The sequence below is a fragment of the Notolepis coatsorum genome (genome assembly GCF_963971535.1).
Source record: "Notolepis coatsorum genome assembly, chromosome: 18".
Classification (NCBI taxonomy): domain Eukaryota; kingdom Metazoa; phylum Chordata; class Actinopteri; order Aulopiformes; family Paralepididae; genus Notolepis; species Notolepis coatsorum.
The window spans coordinates 16282641-16309926 of NC_140182.1; the positions used below are offsets into that span (position 1 = coordinate 16282641).

Consider the following 27286-nt stretch of genomic DNA (forward strand, 5'->3'; position numbering starts at 1 on the left):
GTGTCTCCTCTGACGTCACGGTCCAACGCTTAACCTCTCGCGAGACCACCGGCGTTCGCTTGAGACTTTGTTTATACTTTGGCAAAAGAAAAATGGCGGCGTGATCGGACTTACCGAATGGGCTAAGAGCCTGTGACTTGTACCCATTCTTAAATTGCGAGTATACGTGGTCTAATATGTTCTCGCCTCTGGTGGGACAGGTCACATGCTGATAGAAATTCGTCAACACCTTTTTAAGACGCGCGCTGTTGAAATCGCCCAGAACCAAAATGGCAGCGTCAACGCTAGCTATCTGTTGTTTATTTACCTCGTCGTGCAGTTTTGAAAGTGCGGCCCCAGTGTTCGCGTGTGGTGGGATGTACACTCCGATGAGGATGATGGACGTTAACTCTCTCGGAAGAAAGAAGGGTCGACATTTGATCGTAATAAACTCCAGGTCTGGGGAGCAGTGGTTAGACAAATCCTTTGCGTTGCCTATATCGCACCACTCCTTGTTTATCATGAAGGCAATGCCGCCTCCTTTCGTCTTTAGTGACTCTGCCGTCCGGTCCTTGCGGAGGACAAAGAAGTGGTCTGCCGGTTCTATTGCATGATTCGGGACATCTGGAGACAGCCAAGTTTCTGTGAAACAGAGGACATTACAGTCCCGAATGTCCCTCTGGAATTGGATCCGTGCTCTGATGTCGTCCAGTTTATTTCCTATCGATTGCACATTGGCCAACAATATGCTGGGCAATGTGGTTCTGTGTCGTTTGGACCTCAGTCTGTTCCGGACCCCGGCTCTCTTTCCTCGTCGTCGCGGCTTCTCCTGGCCTTGGTCACGGCCACAACAAAGGATATCGGCGGGCCACTGCTGCTGTTCAGCAATCCGATCCAGAGAGCAATCCAATCGGTACGATTTCCTTAATCCAATGTCAATGATTGACTGACGGTCATACACATATAATGCACCAACAGTTGGTGCAAATAAAACTCTTAATACTATAAAAATTAACAAAAGAAAGCACAGTCTCGACGGAGCGATCAGAAAGGCATCCGTTCGGTGCAGCGCCATTGTTCATTGTTGTTGGCGGTGGATGTGTTAATTTATAAACATTTACATAAACACATTCATTTTATTCAACTGTAACGTAGAATCCAGGCACTATCTTTCTTCAAGTGAACATGAGCTGTAAGCTCAGGGCCACACTAGAAAATACGGAAGGAAACAAGAAGCTGCATTCATGTGACAGGTTATTATACAGGTTATTATATAATATAATTTTAGAATTAAGTATGCTTGTGTTTTGACCAATGTAGACCTATAAGGTCCTGACTGAATCTTGGTCGTTAAAGAAACCCAGGACGCCTATCGTAAAGAGTAGGGGTTTCCCCCAACATTCCTGGCCAAATTCCCAATCAGGTCTCTGACATCAAGGTCCTTTCTTAATTGGCTGATATAAATCCCTGTCTCCTGAGCCGTTCAACCATTGTGTAGTGTGATGTGTGCCTGGTGCCAGTGTATGGTAGCCATTGAGCGTGTGTAGCCCAAGGTTGGATGCTACCAGTGGTGGTGAAGGAGGCAATTTCCAGCCTACATTGTGGGGAGCGCTTTGAGTGTCTGGAAAAGCGCTATATAAATTATTAACAAATTATTTAATTGTGGGCTGGAGTGCAGCCACCTGGGCCTTCTCATGATCCCCCTTTACCCCTATCTGCTCCGCTTGTATATTGATCTACCTCTTGATGTTATCGTACTATACTTTACTATTTGTATGTTGATCTACCTCTTGATGTTATCGTACTATACTTTACTATTTGTATGTTGATCTACCTCTTGATGTTATCGTACTCTACTTTACTATTTGTATGTTGATCATCTACCTCTAGATGGAAAACTATGGAATAACTTTGACAAAGAAGTAAAAATGTATAGTTCGCTACATACTTTTAAGAAATTACTCAAATATAAGGTGATACATAAATATAAAACCTCATTATTATCCTAATTATATTTGATCTATAACATAACTGTATTCAAATAGTGACAAAAGGAAAAAGAAAAAAGAAAAAACAAATAAATGTGTATATGTTTTATACATAAAACGATGAAACGTTTGTAACCTTTGCTAAATGATGTACTGAATTATTATAATTTCTTTTTTGTATTTATTTTGTGTGTAAATAATGTAATGTAAAAAGGGTAGGCAATTATAAGACTCGGCTTCAGCCTACACCTTTTCGGTAATAAAATTTTTTCTCGTTTAAAAAATATATATTTCTACTGCTATGCTTTGTAAAAGAAGACCGAAATAAAATCATTCATTCATTCAGATTGTTATTGTTCTGTACTTTACTATTTGTATGTTGATCTACCTCTAGATTGTTATTGTTCTGTACTTTACTATTTGTATGTTGATCTACCTCTAGATGTTTGGGGAATTTACAAAGAGGTTTGTCCAAACCGTGTCCAAACCTGGAGGAAGCCTCATACCTAACCCAAGCCTTCATGAGTCTAAAAACATCAACTGCCTTCAACTGGTCATCAAGAAAAAAGGGTCCATATTTCGGGGTTCAAAACACCGGTTCCTTACAATCACCCTTGATAACCTACTGACCAACCAACAACTCACTCCAGGTACACACACACACACACACACACACACACACACGTCACACACACACAGCAGTCTTCCATTGCTCCATTGCATTGCTTATTTCACTGTCTCTCTTTCTCTCTCTCACACAAAATGTTTTAGAATTGGAAGAAAAAGATTACCTTGTTACTGACTTCACGGATGTGGTGGACAACGGACAGCAAGCTAAGGCAGGAGTGGACCATCCGGCCGGTGAGCTTCATGCCAGTGCAGAAAGCACTCAAAAAGACGAGGCAATGTTTGCCAAGCTGAAGATCCAGACGGCCAACATGGACAAGCTGATAAACTCCGACACAACCATGTAGGCTACTATACTACCTCCCCCGTATGCCGTATCCATAACCGGCATGGCACTCACTCACTCACTCACTCACTCACTCACTCACTCACTCACTCACTCACTCACTCACTCACTCACTCACTATTTTTATTTTTTTATTAAGGTTCAGTACGGGTTTTCGGTACAGTGGGGGAAAGTTTGGCTTTCCATGTTCCACTCAGGGGTGATGTAGTGTGCACTAACTAATTGTACTTGTAGGGCTGTCAACTAATATTCTATATTGAAATTAATAATCGACTTGTAAATAATTTTTTACATGTAAATAATAATAATTATATTAGATTGTGAAAAAAACAGCCCCCGGTGGGCGGTCGTTAGTGGTTAACATACCGTTGTATTCGTTCGGTACACTACACAGCCGTTCTGTATGGTACGGTACACACTGAAACGGTTCGGTTGAATGAATGACTTTATTTGACAATATATAAAATAACATGTGACAGAAGCACAGTCTGGAAATACTGCCAAGGATCAGAGCATGTGAGCGGAGCGGCGCGGCCGAGAAATCCGCTCTTTTCTCTAGACGGCTTGTTCCGCTCCGCTAATCGCTCATGTTGATCCCGCCGCCATGCCGCTCAGCGCTCTGCTCCGCTCACCTTCATTTACGAATCAAGCGCTCCCCGCTCCACAGCTCGCTCAGCAGATTTTTTTGGGAGCATGATGTAAATTAGCTTGATTTGACCAAACTACAACAGTCTACACCCCCTGGGCCCCTTAACAATTGTTTGTATTGAGCCGTATTGTAATTGTACCCATTCTGCAATGTTAAATAACGTTTATCCATTCAACTAGCTCTACTAAGCGATGGTAGCTAGCCTAGCCACAATGCTATGGGCGATGCCATTCACGTTAGCATGTAAGCTAACAACAACAACAATGGCGGATTATACTTTGGTCTAGCAGGATGTGAGTGACAGTTCACCCTTCTCATTGGTTGAAAATGGCCTTCATGTTTGTACATCGCCACCTGTTGCTTTGGCATTGTACTACATGTATATTACATCAGTTTCTGAGCGGCCCGGAGCGGATTGGAGCGGAGGAGAACTCTCGCTCCGGAAGTCGCGCCAACCCATTTTAAAACCCACTACGTCGCTCACGTCAAAACCGCCCGCGCCGCGAGACCGCTCACATGCTCTGCCAAGGATAGACACAAAAAAGCTCAGAGCTTATGTCCATTGTGGTCCTTGTAGGGGAACGAAGTGTTCAGACATACATCATACAGTCATCGTAAAGACACATGACATCACAACACATCACATAGACATAACAAACACGTAAAAACATGTAATGGTGCCTTTAGCTGAATATCTAGGTTAATTATAGTCCCTTTTGAGCCATGTCTTTAGTCTGGACTTGAATCTAACAGCACTGTTCACTATTTTCAGGTCACTGGGCAGACTGTTCCAAAAGACAGCTGCAGAATATAAAAATGACTCCTTCCCCAGACAACTCCTGAATCTGACCGGCACGAAGTCAGTTGAGCTACGCCTTGTTCAATAAGGATCGGTGTCCCTGACACGGTTGAAGTAGTCATTGAAGTACACTGGCACTACCCCGTGCATGATTCAGTGAACTAGGCACATCCCTGTTTGGTTCGTCTTCCACCTTTAGCCATCTCATGCTCTCAAAATGTGAGTCAAGGTGGGTTCGGGCAGGTAGCCTTAGTATTACCCTGATTGCTTGTTTTGTGATGTCTGTAGTATTATTTTCTGACTTTTGGGGGCGCTGTTGAACCAGGAGCCACAGACATAGTCATAGTGACACTGTATACGTGCTCCAGCAAGTATTTTCATCGCGAACTGATATATAAACTGGGAGATTCTGGCTAGGTATCTAATCCTGTTGTTGATCTTGAAAGTACTTGTTGAGCCATGCTTTCCCTTGATAAGCTGTTTCCAGGATTTGTGTCTCCATTAGCTATGTTCAGCCTGGCTGGGGCGAGCCATGGTCTAGCATGGTATGGTTGGGTTTGTATCTCCATTGCGTTTCTTGTAAACTCCGGTTGCTAGGCAACCTTTCATAATTCACACCAACTGATGCACTAGCTCAGGGGTGGCCAACCCGCGGCTTGCGAGCCGCATGCGGCTCTTTGCCCGTCAATGTGCGGCTCTTCCATCCATCATTTTATTTTATTTTATTTATTTAATTTTTTATGTTACTCATTCCATAAGGACGTAGAATAAACATTTACAATTTTTTTTAAATGGTCCATGTGCATGTTCTTGGTATCTGAATCTAGGGACATATATGGATCAGTGTCAGAAATAGTGTGTCTGTTACTAGGCTTGAGTAAATTGTAATGAACCAAAGGAGAATATCAATTCTATTTTAATTTTTTTTTTATCTTTGACTGTGAATAACACCATGCTCAAATTTACCAGACCTGAAAAATCTAAGCAAATGAATACAGGGAAGATGATTAAACAGAAGGTTTTGTAGATACAGTACTGAATTCTGCCATCTTTTTTATAATGTAAATTTCTCCACCATTTTTCATCATATTGCAACACCGTTTTTTGCAAGACGTTCACAGAAAGGTAGAGAAACTGTTTTATGGCAATAATGTTCAGGTTTGTGGGAGATAATCCCAAAAAATAAGAGAAATAAAAAAGTAAATCCAGAAGTCAGATGATTGACAGGGGCTGGTGTGAGCTGGGTAGGGTAGTTTTTCGAAATTTGAAAGCCCTGAGTCTCTTCCTTCAAAAGACTACACTCACTTTTGGATGTGCCACTTCCTCCTGTCAATATGCACCGGATTCCGACTCAATGCCCTGAGATTTCTATAATCTTATATTTCACTAATAACAGTTAAAATAATTGGTAAACAAACGTAATGCTGAAAATATACACTTTTACTGTATATCTCGGGCTTAAGAGGTTAACCCTGTGAGGCCCAAATTAAAAAGACATTAGCAACTTCAGAGGCCAGAGGGTGGGACATATAAACACATTTACTATCAAATAGCATTGTGAGGCTGAACAACAGGACCAATTGACTATACATGTGCTTAAAGGGGAACTATCTTATAAATGGCCTTTTTCAGTGTTTACCATTGTTTCTTAGCTATGTGGACTTATATTAATAGGATCTATGTCACTAATTCTCATATTGGCGCATTCTTCCAATTCTCCTCTCACAATATTCACCCTTACTGAACTGAGTCATCTGAAAATGTGCATATCTGTGATGTCAGAGATTTCTCAGCTGCATAATAATGTGGCAGTTGATGTGGCAGTTGGCACCAGGCCACACAGTGGTTGGAGCCCAGCCTCAAAACAGCTTAAAGAAAAATGCGGTTTTTTAGTACTTGATTAGAAATACAAAACAATGCATTTTTTTTAGGAAAAAACCTAGGTGTTCCATAGACTCACAAAAATTGTGTAAAAGTGCCCAAATAGTGAAAGAAATAGTAAAATAGTTCCCCTTTAAAACATTTTAAATAAACATTATTTTTTTAAATGGCTAAAAGTGATTTTGTAATTTTGCAACCGTGGGTCTCACAGGGTACTTTTAACCCTGTGAGGCCCAAATAAAAAAGACATTAGCAACTTCAGAGGCCAGAGGGTGAGACCTATAAACACATGAAGGGTGCCGTGACTGAAAAAAAAGTTGAGAAACGCTGGTATATGGTGTGGCTCTTTGTGGTACCACAGTAATTTTTGTGGCTCTTAGTCTCTGACTGGTTGGCCACCCCTGCACTAGCTAAACCATGATGATATAACAGAACAGTCCCAGCCAACTTTGGCCAGGTCTGACCAGCCAGGTTTGACAATGGAAACGCTCAATGTCTGACAGGCAGTGGCGGACTGGCCATCGGGACGTTCGGGACGAATCCCGATGGGCCGGAACCAAAGTGGACTGGTCCAAAAAAAAAAAAAAAAAAAAAAAAGTATATATTTTTTTTTTTTTTTTTGTGGGCCAGTGTGTGGGCCAGTGTGTGGGCCACTAATGTGGGCCGGTGTGTGGGCCAGTGTGTGGGCCAGTGTGTGAGTCGGTGTGTGGGCCACTAATGTGGGCCAGTGTGTGGGCCGGTGTGTGGGCCAGTATGTGGGACGGTGTGTGGGCCGGTGTGTGGGCCAGTGTGTGAGTCGGTGTGTGGGCCACTAATGTGGGCCAGTGTGTGTGCCGGTGTGTGGGCCAGTATGTGGGCCAGTCTGTGGGCCGGTGTGTGGGCCAGTGTGTGAGTCGGTGTGTGGGCCACTAATGTGGGCCAGTGTGTGTGCCGGTGTGTGGGCCAGTATGTGGGTCGGTGTGTGGGCCGGTGTGTGGGCCAGTATGTGGGCCAGTCTGTGGGCCGGTGTGTGGGCCGGTGTGTGAGTCGGTGTGTGGGCCAGTGTGTGAGTCGGTGTGTGGGCCACTAATGTGGGCCAGTGTGTGGGCCGGTGTGTGGGCCGGTGTGTGAGTCGGTGTATGGGCCACTAATGTGGGCCAGTGTGTGGGCCAGTGTGTGGGCCGGTGTGTGGGCCGGTGTAGTGTGTGGGCCGGTGTAGTGTGTGGGCCGGTGTAGTGTGTGGGCCGGTGTAGTGTGTGGGCCGTATGTGGGCCGGTGTGTGGGCCATTATGTGGGCCGGTGTGTGGGCCAGTGTGTGGGCCGGCAATAAATCAATAAACAAGTTGCATAAACTAAATCAGATTAAAAATGATCACAGTTCTGGTTTGCCTTAAGATGCAGTTTAAGATGGGTCTTGAACATGGAGTATGTAGGGCACTCTCTAATCACAACTGGTAGGCTATTCCAGTAGTTACCACTTTTAACAGAGAACACAGTTTTTGCAATGGTAGTATACCGAAAAGGCACCTTACAGTCCCCTCTACTGATGGCCCTGGTGGTAATGCCAGTGTCTGCTTTCTGTTGGATGAACTCATTCAATGGGGGAGGGGCAAGTCCATGCAGAACCTTGTACATGAAGCAAGTATATTTGAAAACTTGGAAATTCTCGAAACTTAGCATGTTATGTTTTTCTAAAACATTACAGTGATGAAATGAAATTGGTTTCCTATCAAATACTTTTATGGCTTTTTTGTAGAGTAATTCTATTGGTGTAAGAGTAGTGACATATGAAAGAGACCAGTTGATAAAACAGTACTCGATGTGTGATAAAATCATTGAATGCAGAAACATCCTTGCAGCATTAACTGGCAGGCAGGGCCTGATCTGCCTGAAGTTTTCGATGTTAAACTTGACTGTGTTTGTCACTTTCTTCACATTACTTTTTGAAGGTCAATGTAGAGTCCAATGTGACCCCAAGATACTTGAATTAATATACAATGTCCAGCTCCGCCTCTCCCAGAAACACATTAGAGTGAGTGACCTCTACTGGTGACTTTGTGAACATCATACACACTGTTTTCTTGGTGTTAAGTGAAAGACATGCTTTTGTTAGCCAGTCTTGAATGAGACATGAGACATCAGTGAATGAGATTCACGTTTCCTCCCAACCGCGAGTAGGCCTAGAAGCGCAGAAATGGAGAATGCAAAAAAAGAAAGGGTGGAGCTGAAAAAGCTAGAATTGCTAGTAAAAGACGCAGAACAATGTTCTAAAATTACAGACATGTTTAGTAGAGGAAGGGCTGGCGTTAGAGTAGCTGCTGCTGCTAATGATGATGAAGTTCAAGTGGAAGGACAGGTGCGTGCAGTAGCCTAGTGCATATTCTACTGTTGGTGTGTGCCGGTTCATGAGGGCTAGCTAGCCTATACTAGTTCTTGCAGTGATTTCAGTCATTCTATTACAAGACAATGTGCTTTCCGTATTCCTGATTCCTTACAGCACGTGGACGTAAATAGTCGTGACTCGTGACGTTTTTTCTCTGACTAAAAGTTTAGTTAGCAATGTTAGGACTAGTGCCCACCACAGCATCAGAAGCTAAAGTGCTAACCTAGAGAGCCAATCAGAACCTAGGACGGGCTGCAAATTAATTGGCTACTAATATTATAATAGTAAATACTCAAATAAAATACTATTATGTTCCCTTTCAAATTTTCATGTTGATATAATATTGGTAATCTAATTGATTGAATTGATTAGTTGCCATTTTACATGCTTAAATAAGATGTACCTTAGAATTCCCAACAGTTAGCCATGTTCTCGATTAGTCTCATCTACATGTTTGTAGATAACCACAGCTGACTAGCTTAAGCTAACAACTAGGTCAACTACTACCCCGTAGTTAAACAAATGTGATTGCATATAACAGCTAACTGCTACAGCTAAGTTGGTAGTTAGCCTATTCCATTAATGTTGAATGTATTTATGAAGGTTGTTGATGGTGGTTGGCGCTGAATAGCAGACATGATTCCGTCAGTCTGCCACAGGGAAGCTGTGTTTGCTGATGCTGCTCACGACCACCAGTAGCGTATGACTGTGTGAGTGTTAATGCTTGATGGTTTCTGTGAAGCGCTTTGTGGAACAATGCTGATATACAGTTAAGAATGAGTAATTCGCTTTTGGTTTTTAAGAAAATGGTTTGTAAAGCTATTTTTGAAAACTACAAGGGTGAATAATACTGTTTTTCTTTTGCTATTTTCTTTTAGAATACTGTTTTGGAGTCTTAATTTTTAATTTGTGTTAAGAATATAGGACAGGCATAGGCTATATAAGCATTGCTTCAGTCTGTACCTTCTCAGTCACTGTAAAATCAAATATTGTTAAATGATGGTGTATATTGTATTGTGTGAGATGATGACTGAATAAACTACTACTACTACTACTACTACTACTACTACTACTACTACTACTACTACTACTACTACTACTACTACTACTACTACTACTACTACTACTACTACTACTACTACTACTTTGGGTGTTTTCAAAAGGCTGAAAAACGCTGTATGAATTCAAGCCATTATTATTGATTGCTGATGTTCTTCTTATGCAGTTGACTCTGAGGAAAGAGAGAGCGCCCAGTCCAGCACAGCTGACCCTGAGGGGAGAGAGTGCCCAGTCCAGCACAGCTGACCCTGAGGGGAGAGAGAGCGCCCAGTCCAGCACAGCTGACCCTGAGGGGAGAGAGAGAGCCCAGTCCAGACAGACAGACAGACAGAGAGAGAAAGAGAGAGAGACACAGAGAGAGAGACACAGAGAGAGACACACAGAGAGAGGGAGAGACACAGAGAGAGAGAGACACACACACACACACACACACACACACAGAGACACATACACACAGAGAGAGAGAGAGAGAGAGAGAGAGAGAGAGAGAGAGAGAGAGAGAGAGAGAGAGAGAGAGAGAGAGAGAGAGAGAGAGAGAGAGAGAGAGAGAGAGAGAGAGAGAGAGAGAGAGAGAGAGAGAGAGAGAGAGAGAGAGAGAAAACAAGCTCTTGGAATGGGTGTCTGGGAGGAAGTGGGGGGTCTTTCGATGTTGATTAAACGGCAAGCAACTAATGTCATGAGTGCCAAATTAAAGGACAATAAATCCAATCTAACTGAAATTGTGTAGCACAGACCTTTTCTATGGATCAAAACCTCAATATTATTATGGTGTAGTTAATACTTCATGTATCCTTAATCCCTAGGCTAATGAGGCACTAAGATGTTAGTAAAAAAAAAAACACATATGCCAATGACAGGAAGTAACGGTATATGTATGTGTGTGTCTCTGTGTGTGTGTGTGTGTGTGTGTGTGCACTGTGCATGAGTGCACATCTAGGGGCGGTGTGTAGATTTGGTCTCCCTGATGTTGACTCCTTAGCCACAGCCTTGGGTTGTTTAATACTGGACAAGTGTTTCATAACGGCCGTTGTGTGGGCCGGTTTCGGGGCCGGTGCGTGGGCCGGTGCGTGGGCCGGTGTGTGGGCTGGTGCGTCTGAATGTCCCGGGCTGAATTTGTGTCCCAGTCCGCCACTGCTGACAGGCCACAGCACGGCTAAACCCTGGCTAATGGAGACAAGGCATAACTATAAAGCAAGGAATCTGCGTGTCTGTGGCCTGCTCTGTGGCGTACATATCTCGAGAACCGTTCATCCGCTCGACTTCATCGATGAAATGAAAATTAAATTACAGCACTATGTTATCAATGACATTTATTAATATTATCAACAAAAGCAACGGAATTGTTTCTGTATACACATTTATAAATCGAGGCATATTTAGCCAAAATATGTTGCCAGAACATGAAAAGAAAATGCGTTCACGTGTGCTTTGGCGGAGATCCGCTTCTACTCTGAAAATCCGGCCTCACAGAGGTATGTTCTCAGCGCAGCATTACACAACACTGGGTACTCGTTCCGAATCCGGACTGATATCCACAACTTTGCGAGGGCCTGTCCAGTGAATTTGACTTTCAGTAGCTCGTCACACGAAAGATCATTGAGCGCCTCCTGCTCAGACAGTGGGAGGCCTGCTGTGTCATGCGTAATGAACGGATCTTTGATCCAGTTGTCCAAATTGTCCGCGCTCTCTTTCCGAAATTGTTCAATGAGCCCTTCTACTCTAGTGGCTACAGATGACGGGCTTCAAATTATTCTGTTCCTACAAGAAGCCACCAAGCAGAGTAAATAAACCCAAATCTCCGCTGATTATCCCGGAGTGTCACTAACAGAGTTTCTTAATCCAGCTCATTATCAGCCCATTTCTCTGCCAATGGGTTGTTTTTGTCTGCAAGGAAAATCCGTGCTTATTCTCTGAGTTAAAAAAGGCGATTTAATACTCGAGATAGGCACCTCAGTGTGGTATAGCAGCTGGTTATGCGCAGGGAGCCCATTTCATTGCGGCCAACCGACATCGCTTCTGACAACAAACCTATCCATTGCGAGTCCAGGTTACACACAAAATACCAGACCCCCCTACCGCGATTATAAATGTGCAGGATGTAGTGAGATGTGTATTGGAATACTGTGTGTCGGCCTCCGGCGAGACATGGCAAATACACACAGCTGCCAAGTGGAAAACTCGATCTGAGTTATAATTTTTTTGTCAATGAGCGACCCCACTGTCACCTACCCGCAACGACCCGTACTTTGGTCTAGATAGATTTTCTGTCGTTTAGAATTTTGACAGACCCCTTGGGTTCTTCCATTACGCGTGGACCTATTGACTCAGGCAAGTGGCAGCTCGTGGGACCTATCGACGCACAAGTGGAAGCTGGTAGCTTTGTACCTGAACGGGAACGTCTACTCGGTGCAGGGCTTTCCTTAGCAGTTGTGGAGACCATTAAAAGTGCCAGAGCCCCTCGACTCTTTAACCGGAGTGATCTTCTTTAATGGCAGCTTGTCCCGGAAATGAGGTGTCCGCTTCCCAAGTCATATAGCTAGTATCTCCTCTGAGCGGCACAGTGATGTAGTGGTTAACACTGTTGCCTCACAGCTAGAATGTCTTGGGTTCGATTCCCGCTTGGGGGACCAGGTTTCCGCATTGCCAGGTACCCAGGTGGGGTATCTCCCGGGCCTTTCTGAGTGGAGTTTGCATGTTCTCCCCCCGTGCTCACAAAGGGTTCCCCCTCCCGATAAGATAAACCCAATGGAAAAACATGCACAACAGATCGCTAACGCTGTAGCGTCCCTGACGAAGACGGACATGGATTGGTCCCCTGGCCCCACGCCGCAGCCCTTATCTGCTCCCGGCTGCCCTTTGGGGGTAAGGACGACGGGATGGGAGGTGCAGAGAACATTTCATCAGCGACTCAGTGCATGTGTGTGTGTGTGTGTGTGTGTGTGTGTGTGTGTGTGTGTGTGTGTGTGTGTGTGTGTTCCTGTGGGTTGCCCATCGCATGTGTGTGTGTTAAATCTGCATGATAAATAAAGACTTCTTCTTCTAGCAAGGTGAAGAAGCAGCTGGTTCCTCGGCTGAAGGAAGGAGAGGTCTTGGCCTTCGTTACAGAGAAGATCTACAGTACTGCCAAATCCGTGAAATTGGTGTCGATAAGGAAGAAAGGGGCCAGTCTGGCCTGTCTGGCCTTAAAAAACCTTATACCTGTGAGTATGTCTGTATGCCTTCATGTGTGTGTGTGTGTCAGTGTGTGTTGTACCGCTTACTAGGCCTGTCCCCGACTCGACTTTGATTGGCCAAAATTTGCAGATAATTTTTTTTTTGTGGATCATTCCATTTGGGCGGTGGGGGGGGCTTAATGTCTGAAGGAGTCGACTGAAGGCTTCTTGTCCTCTGCGAAAGCATGCAATTGGTCCACTGATGGATACATCTTGATATTTGTCTAGTCAGTGTGCTCATTAGACGGGGGAAATCCTCTTTCGGTGCCTCTGTGCCCATTGTCTTAGGCAGTTAGCCTCGCTGGTATGGGCGCCATCAGCGTTAGCCACGCTTCTAGGCCTCTTTGCTTTTGGAAAGAAAGAAAGGTTGGCAGTCGACTACAACTAATTTAGATCGATTAGTCGCCTATTCGACTAGTCGTCCCTCACGTGGTTGATCATTCTGTCTCTGCTCCGCTTTAGCTCGGACTATCGGCTGCATTTCAAGAAAACAAACACAAGTCCTACACACTCCCTGCTGGAGTGGTCATCGCCTATAGCCTCAGAAAGATAGACATTGAAGACGGAGGTAAGTGTGTGTGGCCAGAGCTGGTACCAAGGAATCCAATGTGTACACTGTACTTTTCGAAATGGAGTATATAGTATTTTCCTTGTGATACATTGTGATACTACCATATACTGTACAGTGTCTTCAGAAAGTATTTAGATCCTTTCACTGATTTGTTGACTCATATTTGGTGGTTTTATTCCGTTTCCGCCACATGTACCTCAATGCTTGCATCGCTTCTTATGCAATGGGCTGCTGATAGACCACCGCAACACTTCCGGTATTCTGAAATCATGGGAGAGAGAGCGGGGGGATAAAATGAATGAATGTGGATGAGAGCCTTGACATTAAGTGGTTGTAGCTACGGCTGTGGGGCTGCTGGAGACATGATCCAATAGACTTTTATACGCCCGAGTCTCCTGAACACGGAGAGACAGAGCGCAATCCCAAGTCGATCTGCACTTTCTCGGCTGAGCTATATAGTCACTTTTCCGCACCTACTCCTGAACTCTGCATGCTCAGATTGCCCACAGAGTATCTCTGGATTGTCCAGAGATCTAGGTTTATCAATCTGCGCATGCGTAGTATACAATAATCCAACATACAATAATCAACTATGTGAAATAGCTAAGAATACTTAACTGTACACAACTATATGCCCACACATTTGTTCATACACGCCTAATTTGACATCTAACTAATTTGATGTTGATACATAAGGTTGTTGCAATGCATAGTCCCAATACATAGTATTTGACCTCATAATTGTAACTCACTTTTACAATCACATTTGAAAAGCATAAAAAACTACGTTCATAGGGCGGTCAGGTGGCGTAACGGAGATTGCGTTCGTCACCAAACCCCGGAGCGGCTCGATTCGCCTGTTCGAATCCAGCTCACACCTCCGGGGTTGTCACCAGCTTGGCTGGCCGTTCACACTAATACAATTGGCAGTATTAGAGGGTGGGAGAAGCTGGAGGGGTGGGTCCGGGTCGTTGTAAACAGTGACTCCTACAGTTCGGTCGGGGCGCCTGCTAAGCGAGGATAGGACCTGAGGGGGATAGTGTGATCCTTCCACACGCTACGCCCTCTCAATGAGAATCCGCGCTGCCAGGTGAAAAGAAGCGGTGATTGGCTGGACGTGTGTCGGAGGAAGCACGTGGTAGCCTCCACTCTCCCAGACCGACTGTGGGGGATAAGTGCGCAGCGACCAGGAAGGGGATTGGGAATTGGCATACGACTAACATTGGGATGGGAGAAAATCGGAGGAAAAATGGAGGGGGAAAAAGATTAAAAAAAAAAAAAACTATGTTCATACATTTCAATACTTTCTACATTTGTTCAAATATCCCTTGTCATAAGATGCTGTTTTAATACAATTTAAACCGGTATTTTACTGTTTTCTTGTGTGATATGTCTAGGGAGTGAATTCTATAGATAACCATTCGTTTCGATTCGATAACCATTCATCTGTTCATGCTTTTGGTAATATAAGGTTTTCTGCTCTAGCGTGTCTGGTTGAGTATTCACATTGTGTGTGTGTGTGTTTAGCTTTGGAATGTGACTTCGCATGTGACGACTTTGAGGACGATGGACCAAGGATATCAAACAACTCTCATGACCCCAACTTAGGTGAGTGAGTGAGTGAGTGAGTGAGTGAGTGAGTGAGTGAGTGAGTGAGTGAGTGAGTGAGTGAGTGAGTGAGTGAGTGAGTGAGTGAGTGAGTGAGTGAGTGAGTGAGTGAGTGAGTGAGTGAGTGAGAGAGAGTCCAGCAGCTCTGCGTCACTTTTCAAGCCAGGCGCCGCGGCAACCAATGTTTTCCACAGACTCCCAGAAGCACCAGCAGCTTTGTATAAAAAATTATAAATAACTAATATTTCTGGAAATAGAATTAGTTCTAAACGCTTGTTTTTATTTATTAAATGCTATGCCCCCGGTTTTCAATTAATTAAAGAAAATGCAGAATCGCTAACCTATCTTACTAAGAAATGTTGAAAAGCTGTTTAAGCTGTTTGTGGACCAAACATCAGAATGTTTACCTTTAGTGAGATTAACTCTAGAAGAATTGAATGGCGGATATATTTCGAATCCTTTGGTACTCGTCATTTTCTTAGTTGGAACACCCCCCCCCCCCCCCCCCCCCACAAACACGTTATTGGTTATATCATTAATATTCTAGCAATGCATTTAGACAAAGACATGTCTAAAATATTGAATAATGTTTGTCTGCCCTGTATTTGTTACCAGTGCTACTAATATATTATATAATAATCTTTTTAATCTCCCAGATACAGAAACCCCACATGCCCTGGTCATACGAGAGGCATTACCATCTGTCGCCACATCCCAGGATTCCATTGATACCATAGAGCTAGTGCAAAAAGGTGAGTGTGTGTGTGTGTGTGTGTGTGTGTGTGTGTGTGTGTGTGTGTGTGTGTGTGTGTGTGTGTGTGTGTGTGTGCGTGTGCGTGTGTGCGTGTGTGTGTGTGTGTCCATATACATATACATTACAATCTGCAAGTCTTAGAACAATGATGATATTTCTGTCGTTTTGGCTCTACTCCAGCACACTGGACTTTAAAATGGTACAATGACTGTGAGGTTAAAGTGTAGACTAATTTGAGGGCATTTGCTGTCATGGGATTAAAGGGACACGGCGATGTTATGGGAATTATTATTATAGTCATTGTTCCATTTCAAATCCAATGTGCACAGACGGAGCCAAAAACAAACAACACATGTTTCCAACTTATGCCACTGTGTATATATACCGTATGCACATACATGTATTTCTGTGTGTACATACACATACGAAATACATGTACCGCACGCTACGCATACTAAAACCATTGTTGCTGCCACCTCTCTCTGTCCCTTCTTTAGAGTTACAGAAGATGGAGGTGCTTCTCGGACCGTTGGCAGACCTCCCCCAGGCGACTCGTTCTGCTCTGTTCCAGAACTTCTTTGCGGTTCTGAAGGACAGAGACACCCTGTCAGAGCTGGAGGACACGGTAAGAATGACCTTTGTGACCTTAGTTCTCTCTGATGTGAAGGGTGCTGACTGAATGGAATAGTTCTCTCTGATGTGAAGGGTGCTGACAGAATGGAATAGTTCTCTCTAATGTGAAGGGTGCTGACAGAATGGAATAGTTCTCTCTAATGTGAAGGGTGCTGACTGAATGGAATAGTTCTCTCTAATGTGAAGGGTGCTGACAGAATGGAATAGTTCTCTCTAATGTGAAGGGTGCTGACAGAATGGAATAGTTCCCTCTAATGTGAAGGGTGCTGACTGAATGGAATAGTTCTCTCTAATGTGAAGGGTGCTGACAGAATGGAATGGTTCTCTCTGATGTGAAGGGTGCTGACAGAATGGAATAGTTTGATTGATTGATTGATTGAAAACTTTATTAACAGATTGCAGAATGGGTACAATACAGTACGGCTCAATACACACAATTGTTAAGGGGATGCAGACCAGAGAAAGACTTTCGTCTTGTTTACATCAGGGTCCCCCATTTTCAATTCATCAGGACATATATGACATACATGACATACAGATAGACAGTACTGCTACATCTATACATTTATGACATTGTACATTGGAAAAACTGCAAAAAAGGAGGTAGGGACCGCACTCGGGGAATATCGTTGTTTTTATTTTTATGCACAAGTTATATAACGCACAAAACGCTTTCAGCCATCCGGCCTTCATCAGTGTGGAAAAACTGTACATTGGAATATTGACAAAACCATACTTGGTAATTTACTGTACATTGGAGGGGGTTGGGTTAGGACATTTACAGGGGCCAGTTTCGAATTGCAGTCTCCCTTAGGTGTTCTTTGAGAGTGGTTTTGAAAGTGGGTAGTGATTCATATTCCTTTACAGCTTTGGGTAGGGCGTTCCACATTGATGTGGCATAATTGCGAAACGTGTTTAGTCCCTTGTTTGAGCCGAATCTGGGTTTAACATGATTTGTGGAGCTCCCTCTGGTGTTGTGATCATGGTATTCACTGACCTTTGGGAAGTATTTTGACATGTACATGGGTACCTTGGTCGTGTAGTGTATCTTGTAGACCAGGCCCATTGCAAGTTGCTGTACTCTGTCGTCTACTCTAAGCCATCCTAGGTAGTCAAAGTGGGCAGGGTTGAGGTGGGTTCTAGGAGTAAGGTCAAGCAGTAGTCTGACCAGTTTGTTTTGAGATGTTTGTAATTTTATTTTTAGCGCCTTTGAGGTGCTTTGGTACCATGCGGTGCAAGCATAGTCGTAGTACATAGCATAGTTCTCTCCAATGTGAAGGGTGCTGACAGAATGGAATAGTTTCCTCTAATGTGAAGGGTGCTGACAGAATGGAATAGTTCTCTCCAATGTTTTTATTGTTCCTAATACCATCCTGCATCATATATTAAACGTCTTACTTCATGGATTTAGTTGATCATACTTATTTCAAGGTCAAAGGAGGTTAAACAATGTTTTAGAGCAGCGGTTCCCAAACTTTTTTGGCCGTGCACCCCCTGTCACCTCCCGACCTAGCTGACGCACCCCCCAATGGGTTTATGTTAGAAAAAATTGTTGCTGGTCTCCGTGCACAGATTACATTTTTTATTTTATCTCTTCCCACAGCGACTATGGATAGGGAATTTCTTTATTTAATTAAAATGTTCACGACAACATGGATGCATGTACTCTGCCAGCATGTTTAATATCCATAATACTAAAGGTTTGACTAAGATTTGTATGAAATTTTATTGTATTTTTTCTTTCTTTTTTTTCTTTTAATTTACCACCATTAGCCTTTTCATATCACGCACCACAGTTTGGGAACCACTGTTTTAGAGTGATGCCATCTGGGTGAAATGGTGTTAATACTGGAGGGTCTATGTTTACCTATCCAACATATTTAGTGTTAACAAGACATTGACTTCTATTAGAAGTGTTACTTCTGTTAGAAGTGATGAGGACAGTAGAGGGAAGCTAGTAGGCAGTAATAATAATAATAATAATAATAATAATAATAATAATAATAATAATAATAATAATAATAATAATAATAATAATAATAATAATAATAATAATAATAATAATAATAATAATAATAATAATAATAATAATAATAATAATAATAATAATAATAATAATAATAATAATAATAATAATAATAATAATAATAACTGTATTTATATAGCACCTTTCATACAGTACATGGATTGCAGCTCAAAGTGCTTCACAGCAAATAGCATAAAATGAACATAGGCATAAAGTTGTCATACAGTTGACAAAATAAAAGAAGTGCAGACATAAGAATAGGCATAAAAGACAATAAAATAGTGCAATGTAGAACGTACAGACATAAGAATAGGCATAAAATAAGTAAAATAAGTACAGTGTTGCTCGAAGCATGTGAACCCCCCCCCCCCCCCCCCCACCCCACCAGTGTATGGTTTAAAGGTGCTATATAACATTCAGCCACTAGATGTCGCACTAGAGCACCAGCATGTCATTTATCCAATCAGATGCATTCCAAGTGGGGACATGGGTAAGCAACAACATTCATTTTGGATCTGCAACATTTCTTTTTTTATGATAAATTCATTAATCAATAAAAAATGTTTGGAGAGCGGCTGGGTGGCGCAGCGGAGATTGCGCTCGTCACCAATGCAAGAGACTCCGGTCTCGAATCCGGGTGTCAGCATTGCCTCCGGCTTGGGCCAGTCGTCATACTATCTCAATTGGCAGAGGTAGTGGGTGGAAGTCGATGGGTGGGGATTGGACGTTGTGGACAGCGACTCCTACAGGTCGGTTGGGGGACGCCTGCACAGCAGAGATAGGAAGTAGCGGGGGTAGTGTGAGCCTCCCATGCGTTACACCTCGCCACTGAGAGTCCGTGCTGTCTGGTGAAAAGATGCGACAGGCTGCCTCCTCGTGTACAACGTTTAAGACAGGGGAGGGGAGAATTGTACATACGAAATTGGGATGGGAGAAAAATAGAGAAATAAGGAGAAAAAGTGGATACAAAAAAAATAAATAAAAAAAAATTTGGAGGAAAAGCAATACTTTTATGCACCTAAAAGCTCTGTAGATTATTAGTGAGTATTATTAGAGATTAGTATTATTTTATTTATTAAATTATTACTCTACATAATAATGTTGTCTATAGCACCTTTAACCCTTTCACTACCACACTACAGAAGGTTAACCTGGTAAGCCCTAGCCCTATTTTCAGAAATTTCGCCTAAAGGTACATGCCCAAGTAAATGGAAGATTGCTCCACTTCTACAAGGTCAATTTGCATGTTCTTGGTATCTACATCTAGGTACCTGGGGGTATGTATTCCCAGTGTCAGAAATATTGTGTCTGTTACTAGGCTTGAGTAAATTGTGATGAAACAAAGGAGAATATAGATTATGAATTTTTTTTCTTTGCATCTTTGCCGGTGAATAACACCATGTTACAATTGTGCAACCACCGAGCTCGCTCACTGAGCTAATTCACCACCTTCTTGAGATCAATTGTGCAAAATATCTAAGCAAATGAATAAAGGGAAGATGATTAAACAGAAGGATTTGTAGATAAAGTAATAAATTATAATCCATTTGAATTATACATAACAAATTGACCTTAGATTTGACCTTGACCTTATTATGGCCAAATCATACATTTATGGATAGGGGAAAGGCTCCTCTTTCCAATGGCAGTGTTACATCTGGATTTAGTCATTTCCTCACGGTTTTACGATAAAAGAGAGATAGAATTAGCATTTTTCCGATAAATTCTTATTTTCGGTCAATCTTAAAAACATCGGTAAACAAACGTAGTGCTGAAAATATACACGTTGACTGCTGTTTTGATAGGGCTAAGGTCTTTACTCTTGGCTACATTTGAAAAAGAAACACAACATTAATTAATACGGTCTGTATTGATCGATCTATGATAAAAACAGCAGGGTGACCCTAAGGCTTAACAGGTTAACCCTTTCACTACCACACTACAGACGGTTAACCCTTCGTCTCATGTGGCAGTGAAAGGGTTAACCTTCTGTATTGTCGCAAGGTGAAAGGGTTAACCCGTTGGTAGTGTGGTAGTGAAAGGGTTAAACACTCCTTTCAGCATCAACCTTTTACTTTTTAGCGCTTGTTGTGGTTTGAGCTCATTTTGCTACATTAGCTAACATCTAGTGCTGTGTTGCATGAATGGAAATGAGGATCCCGGTACCTCTCCTCTCTTTTCCAGGTGTGTGAAAAGTACCCAGAAATTATACTTAAGTGAAAGTATGGATACCGTCTCAAAATCGTACTCAAGTAAAAGTCAGAGTATCTGGCTAAAAACATACTTGAGTAAAAGTCAAACGGTTTCTACTTTTAAATGTACTTAAGTACTAAAAAGTGAAAGTTAAAAAAAAATGTCTATGTCTATTCTTCTGATAGCAGGTGTTTAATCAAAGATCCCCGCTTTCTAGTCTTGCACAAGGACCAACCGGCATGGGTATGGGCGGGTTAATTTTCCATTGATGGGGATTTGATTGGCTGTTTTTAAATAAAGTGAGGCCGCAGGATTAATAACGTTAACGTTAGTAGTTCGGCCAAGAATTGAGTAAAAGTACAAGTATACAAACCTAATAATAGTCAAGCAAAGTACAAATCCCCCAAAACAGCACTTAAGTATTGTAACGAAGTACAATTACTCAAGTACTTTATACCCCTGCTCTTCTCTAAGCTTGACCGATGGTGCGACGCTGAGACCTGTGCCTTGCCAAAGGACCCGTCTGCTCGTGCCATAATGGATCTGCTGGGGCCCACCAGTGGGAGAGCTGACTCCTCCCCTCTCCTGAAAGCTGCTCACCTACTGATCGACACAATGGACAGTGAGTAAAGTGTGTGTGTGTGTGTGTGTGTGTGTGTGTGTGTGTGTGTGTGTGTGTGTGTGTGTGTGTGTGTGTGTGTGTGTGTGTGTGTGTGTGTGTGTGCGTGTGTGTGTGTGTGTGTGTGTGTCAGTGTTGTAGTCGAGTCACTAAATCTAGAGTATGAGTTGAGTCTCGAGTCCCCAGTGTTCGAGGTCCGAGTCCGAGTCATCAAGGTTGAGTCCACTCCACTCTGGCAGTCAAAGAGCTGACGTACAAATAAAAAAAAGGTCTACATTAAACATAAATGACACAGCGGTCACCGTTTCTAAGGGAGTTTATTTACTTTGTGACACAATAGCCAAACAAATGCACTAGCCATCAATATCTTATGCCAAAATTAATGATTAGGGCCTATTACAAAATTATATATATATATAAATAAGTATTTATCAATTAACAAGTCCTCGAGTGAGTCGTCTGCTGCTTCTGAGTCCAAATGCAGTCAATGCTCAAGTCCAAGTCGAGTCACGAGTCCTGAAAATCAGTCCTGGACTCGAGTACTACAACACTGGTGTGTGTGTGTGTGGTGGGTGTTACTGTTTATAACAGTAACGTTTTGTATACTACTTAGCACCGTGTGATAGTACTATGGGCAGCACAGTGGTGCAGTGGTTAGCACTGTTGCCTCACAACAAGAAGGTCCTGGGTTCAGACCCCAGACGTTTGACCAGCAGGGGGCCTTTCTGTGTGGAGTTTGCGTGTTCTCTCCCCCCATGTTTGCTGCATGCTAGGTATATACTCCTGCCATTGCCCTTGACAAAGGTACTACTGGCTCCTAAATAGCTAGGATGCAGAGGATGAATTTCCCCAAAGGGGATTAATGAAGTATAACTTACCTTAACTCATCCATTGAGAACTAGAAACTCACATCACCGTACCGACTATCTTCTATCTTGTTTCTTTGCACTAGAGACTCATATCACTGGACTCTCGCCACTTGTGTTTGTACTTTTAATATTACTATATTGTATATATTACTATATTGTATTTGTATTGTGAAGCTATGCATCCCCCACCCTGTATTGACACCCAAATTTCCCCAAGGGGATCAATAAAGGACATCTTATCTTATCGTATCCCATTCCCATAATTATTGTGTTGTGCTTTGTATAGTGTTGCCAGATACTCTCCAGTCGATGCTGGCCGGCTGCAGCCCAGACGTCCTGAGGGGCCTCAACACACTGGTTTGTCTATTCGCTTATCGTCAACAGACTGTGTGTATACTTTCTCCTTACTGTCAGACCTGCCTGTAGTTTAATGTGCTTGAATCCAGCCACTTGTTTGGGTTTGTTTGGGGAGGGTCATCGCCCCGATTAAACTGCATCCTGGACCACTTGTTTGAGGTGAACCCTCGATACCTTTGTTTCAGATGAGAACACAGGATAGGCAGGAAAATAACCCCTAAATTGTACATTTAATGAAGCTGATTGAAGGAGCTATGTTGACCTTTTCCCATTATTCCTGAAATGTGCTATAAAAGAAAAATAATCATCATAAGGTTATTATTTTACCTTTTTTAATAATAATAATAATAATAATAATAATAATAATAATAATAATAATAATAATAATAATAATAATAATAATAATAATAATAATAATAATAATAATAATAATAATAATTATTATTATAATAATAATAATAATAATAATAATAATAATAATAATAATAATAATAATAATAATAATAATAATAATAATAATAATAATAATACACAATTAAGGTGACAGTAGCCCATCATTTATTACAGACAAATAAACAATAAAGGAGGGTAGGAGGGGTGGGTGGGTCGGGGACACTGTACAACTGTACAAGGAGAGACGACAACATTCTGTTTGTTCACTGTTTGTCAGGATTCAAAACGATTACCTACTTACCTTAATTAATTTATGTAAATGATTGTTCATTTGTCACTTGGCAATGTGAAACAAACCAGAACCAATGGAGAACTAATAATAGTAATAATAAAAATAAAATATTAGGAACTTTCATAATTATAGAAGCATTAAGCATGTACTATACTATACAGTCTGCATTTCAATCAAATGTGTCATCATAGGCAGTGTTGTAGTAGAGTCAGTAAATCTCTAGTCTGAGTCGAGTCTCGAGTCCCCAGTGTTCGAGTCCGAGTCACCAAAGAAGAGCCAGAGTCGAGTCCCCATTACCCTAGTCCAAGTCCAAGTCCAAGTCATCAAGGTTGAGTCTGAGCTGACATACACATAAAAAAAAGGTCTACATTAAACATAAATGACACAGCGGTCACCATTTCAATGGGAGTTTGTTTACTTTGTGACACAATAGCCAAACAAATGCACTAGCCACCAATACCTTATGCCAAATGATTAGGGCCTATTACAATTTTTCTTTTTAATAAATAACTGTATTTATCAATGAACAAGTCAGAGTCCTCGTCTGCACCTTCCGAGTCCGCATGCAGTCAATGCCCGAGTCCAAGTCCGAGTCATCGGTGCTCAAGTCCAAGTCCGAGTCATCGGTGCTCAAGTCCAAGTCGAGTCACGAGTCCTGAATATCAGTCCAGGACTGGGACTCGAGATACTACAACACTGGTCAGAGGGAGTTGTTCCGTGATTCACTGACAGGGGAGCAGCTCCTAGACTAGAGTCTTGCCTCTCTGGTGTTCAGCTTAACCTTCATGTATCGTCGCAGTGAAAGGGTTAACCTGCTGTCGTGTGGCAGTGAAAGGGTTAACCTTCCTAACCTGTATTGTCGCAGTGAAAGGGTTAACCTAGTGAAAGGGTTAAGGAGAGACTTGTTCACATTCACAAATATAAACTGAGCTGCACAGTATTATAGAAATAATATACGTGAATTATATCTTAGGTTGGATTTTCCATGTAAATTCCTCTTTATGCTCTTTAACAGGTGAGCGGTCAGTCTCCTCCCCTCACGTCGCTGCCCCGCCCCCTGCAGGAAGGCGGGGAGTTCCATTGGGCAACCAAGCTCCTCTGCTCGACCAATGAGACACTGGGAGAGCTCACTGAGCTGTGTGCGGAGATGGGAGTGTTCCTGCTGGCGCTGTGCACCTCTGTCAGGGGTCTCTGCATGATGCAGGAGTAACACCTCTGTCAGGGGTCTCTGCATGATGCAGGAGTAACACCTCTGTCAGGGGTCTCTGCATGATGCAGGAGTAACGCCTCTGTCAGGGGTCTCTGCATGATGCAGGAGTAACGCCTCTGTCAGGGGTCTCTGCATGATGCAGGAGTAACACCTCTGTCAGGGGTCTCTGCATGATGCAGGAGTAACGCCTCTGTCAGGGGTCTCTGCATGATGCAGGAGTAACACCTCTGTCAGGGGTCTCTGCATGATGCAGGAGTAACGCCTCTGTCAGGGGTCTCTGCATGATGCAGGAGTAACGCCTCTGTCAGGGGTCTCTGCATGATGCAGGCATAACGCTGCTGGATGGGTGTTCATGCTGCATTCATTCATTCTTTGATTTCACATGATTATAACTATGATATGTACATTTTCATTTTTTTTTTTTTATTCATTTTTTTTTGTTTCGTACATGGGGGTACAGTTCATCTTTGCACAATATCACCAACATCTTTTATTTTTATTTTTTACATGATACACTCATGGCCGAAAAGGAGTAGGATGAAGAAAACTTATGTTTCCTCTCCTCTTCCAAACTTCATATTTATTTTAACATAATGGTCAGCTGAAGTGCACCTTATTACAGCTTCATACCATATAATAATAATAATAATAATAATAATAATAATAATAATAATAATAATAATAATAATAATAATAATAATAATAATAATTACCATAATTATAATAACAATAATAATAAGAATGATAATATGACCATTAACACAATGGTGCCCGACCACGGATATATACGTGTTTCGAATCCATGCTTAATGGACCGAGGACGGATAAATCCGTGGCAAGGTTGTTTTGGCTTTTATTCCATTTTAATAACCTATTTAAGGTCGCCGAGTGGCACTGCAGATTTACCCTACTCTTTGAATTCGAGAAAGTGTATTACCGGCCAGATCCTCTTAGGGGCGCTGTATCGACAATGCAGTGTTCCCTGTGGCATCTCTAATGTAGTTTTCTACTCACCTGAAGCGAGCGCTATTGTCTGTTGCACGGAATACGTTTTGGATTGCGGATTTCACTATGCAATAATGCTCGGGGGGATCCAACCGGCTCATGGTAAGATCTTTTTCACGTAAATTACATGCTGATCAGAGCTTGCTATGATACTCAACCAGGCGACCAGCGTATGTGGCTACTTAGACGAACACGGTTATTGGTAATCAATAATCAGAAACTATGTCCCCGCCCCCCCCCCTCCCCCCCTTTCATGCATACATGCTTGAGGATCATACCGATCATATGCAGTTTGAGTTTTAACTGTAGCTTTTGTATAACGGAAATGCCATTGGATATAACATTAGTAGCTATTAGCCCTTTATCTAGCCTTCCAGGAAATATACTAGACCAAATGCCGTATAACGCTTATATTCACTGCGCTATAAAATGAGAACGTATTGATGAAAAAATTATTTCTTTAATCCATTTTGAAGGGACGGTTTATGGTCTCAATTGACAATGAGAATGGACAGATAGCAATACTATAAAGTATAGATTTAGCTCTACAAACAGCCCCACGGACTGTGCAAGTCTGTTTACATATGCTGGTCGTCTAGAGTTATATTAGACGCATCCCAGTGGCCGCCAATGTGTTAATAATAATAACAATAATAACGGTAATAATAATAATAACGGTAATAATAATAATAATAATAATAATAATAATAATAATAATAATAATAATAATAATAATAATAATAATAATAATAATAATAATAATAATAATAATATTGCTAGATACCCAAATAAACAAAAACAAAAAAACAACCTGAAACAAAAAATAAATAAAACAAAAAATAAATAAAATCAGATACAGAGAAATGTATACCTGCTCTCACCTGTACACCTGTATATGTTCTCATTGTTCTGTCTTTTTTTTATTTTAATTTTTTTTTAATATTTTTTTTAGCATTTTTACAGCTTTATTGGTCACGCAGGACCGACAGAGGAGAGGGCGAACGGGAGGAGAGGTGGGGAAGACATGCGACAAATAACGACGGGAGCTGGGATCGAACCCGGGTCGGCCGCGTAGGTGCGTGAGGCACTATGGTATGCGCCACGAGGGCGCCCCCCATTGTTCTGTCTTTAAAAGTATTTTTTTGTTGGAAAATATGTTTACAGTACTTCAACTCATTATAAAGAGAATTCCAGAGTTTGACTCCCACCACTGATATACACATCTGTTTTAGGCTTGTCCATGACCTTCCCTCCCTTCTATGCTCTCCATTCTGTGATATGAGGACAAACCTGTTTTGTAGATTGGCTGGTAATGCTTTACTTTTGGTCTTGTGCATAACTACTAATGTCTGTAACTTAACTAGCTCTTGCAATTTCAATAATCCAGAATTAATAAATAATATGTTGGTGTGTTCTCGATAGTCTGCTTTACAAATAATCCTAATAGCTCTCTTCTGTAGGAGATACAGTGGTTTTATATTACTCTTATGGGTGTTACCCCATACTTCCACACAGTAATTAATATAAGGCAATATGAGTGCACAGTACAATGTTTGCATTGCTTTGTTATTTTTCATGAGGTTTCACATTCAATCGACAGATCTACAGAATGTTCAGTGTCACTCTCATGAACAATTTTCCTTGTGATCCCCACTCAATCTATTCTCCCATCTCTCACTCACACTTACACACACTGGGACATACACACATGGTGACGCGCACGCGCACACACACACACACACACACGCACACGCACACTTGCCCACGTACAGGCACACACACACACAAATAAACAAATAAACAAACAAAAAATAATAATAATAATAATAATAAAATAAAAATAAAGGGACAGTA

At 42.1% G+C, this 27286-nt stretch overlaps 1 protein-coding gene across 1 annotated transcript in view; it reads left to right on the forward strand.

Moving 5' to 3' along the window:
* The window catches only part of LOC311245240 (gasdermin-E-like), a gene marked incomplete at its 3' end in the record, with an annotated part of 33965 nt that extends 9538 nt beyond the window's left edge, over positions 1-24427 (forward strand). Inside the window, exons 2-11 of the mRNA XM_084335075.1 lie at positions 2410-2617; positions 2739-2937; positions 12734-12890; positions 13365-13470; positions 15001-15081; positions 15738-15833; positions 16333-16460; positions 21162-21309; positions 22462-22532; positions 24233-24427. Of these exons, the coding sequence (XP_084191201.1) occupies positions 2410-2617; positions 2739-2937; positions 12734-12890; positions 13365-13470; positions 15001-15081; positions 15738-15833; positions 16333-16460; positions 21162-21309; positions 22462-22532; positions 24233-24427 (1389 nt within the window). The remainder of the gene's footprint in view (positions 1-2409; positions 2618-2738; positions 2938-12733; positions 12891-13364; positions 13471-15000; positions 15082-15737; positions 15834-16332; positions 16461-21161; positions 21310-22461; positions 22533-24232) is intronic.
* Positions 24428-27286: the final 2859 nt, after the last annotated feature.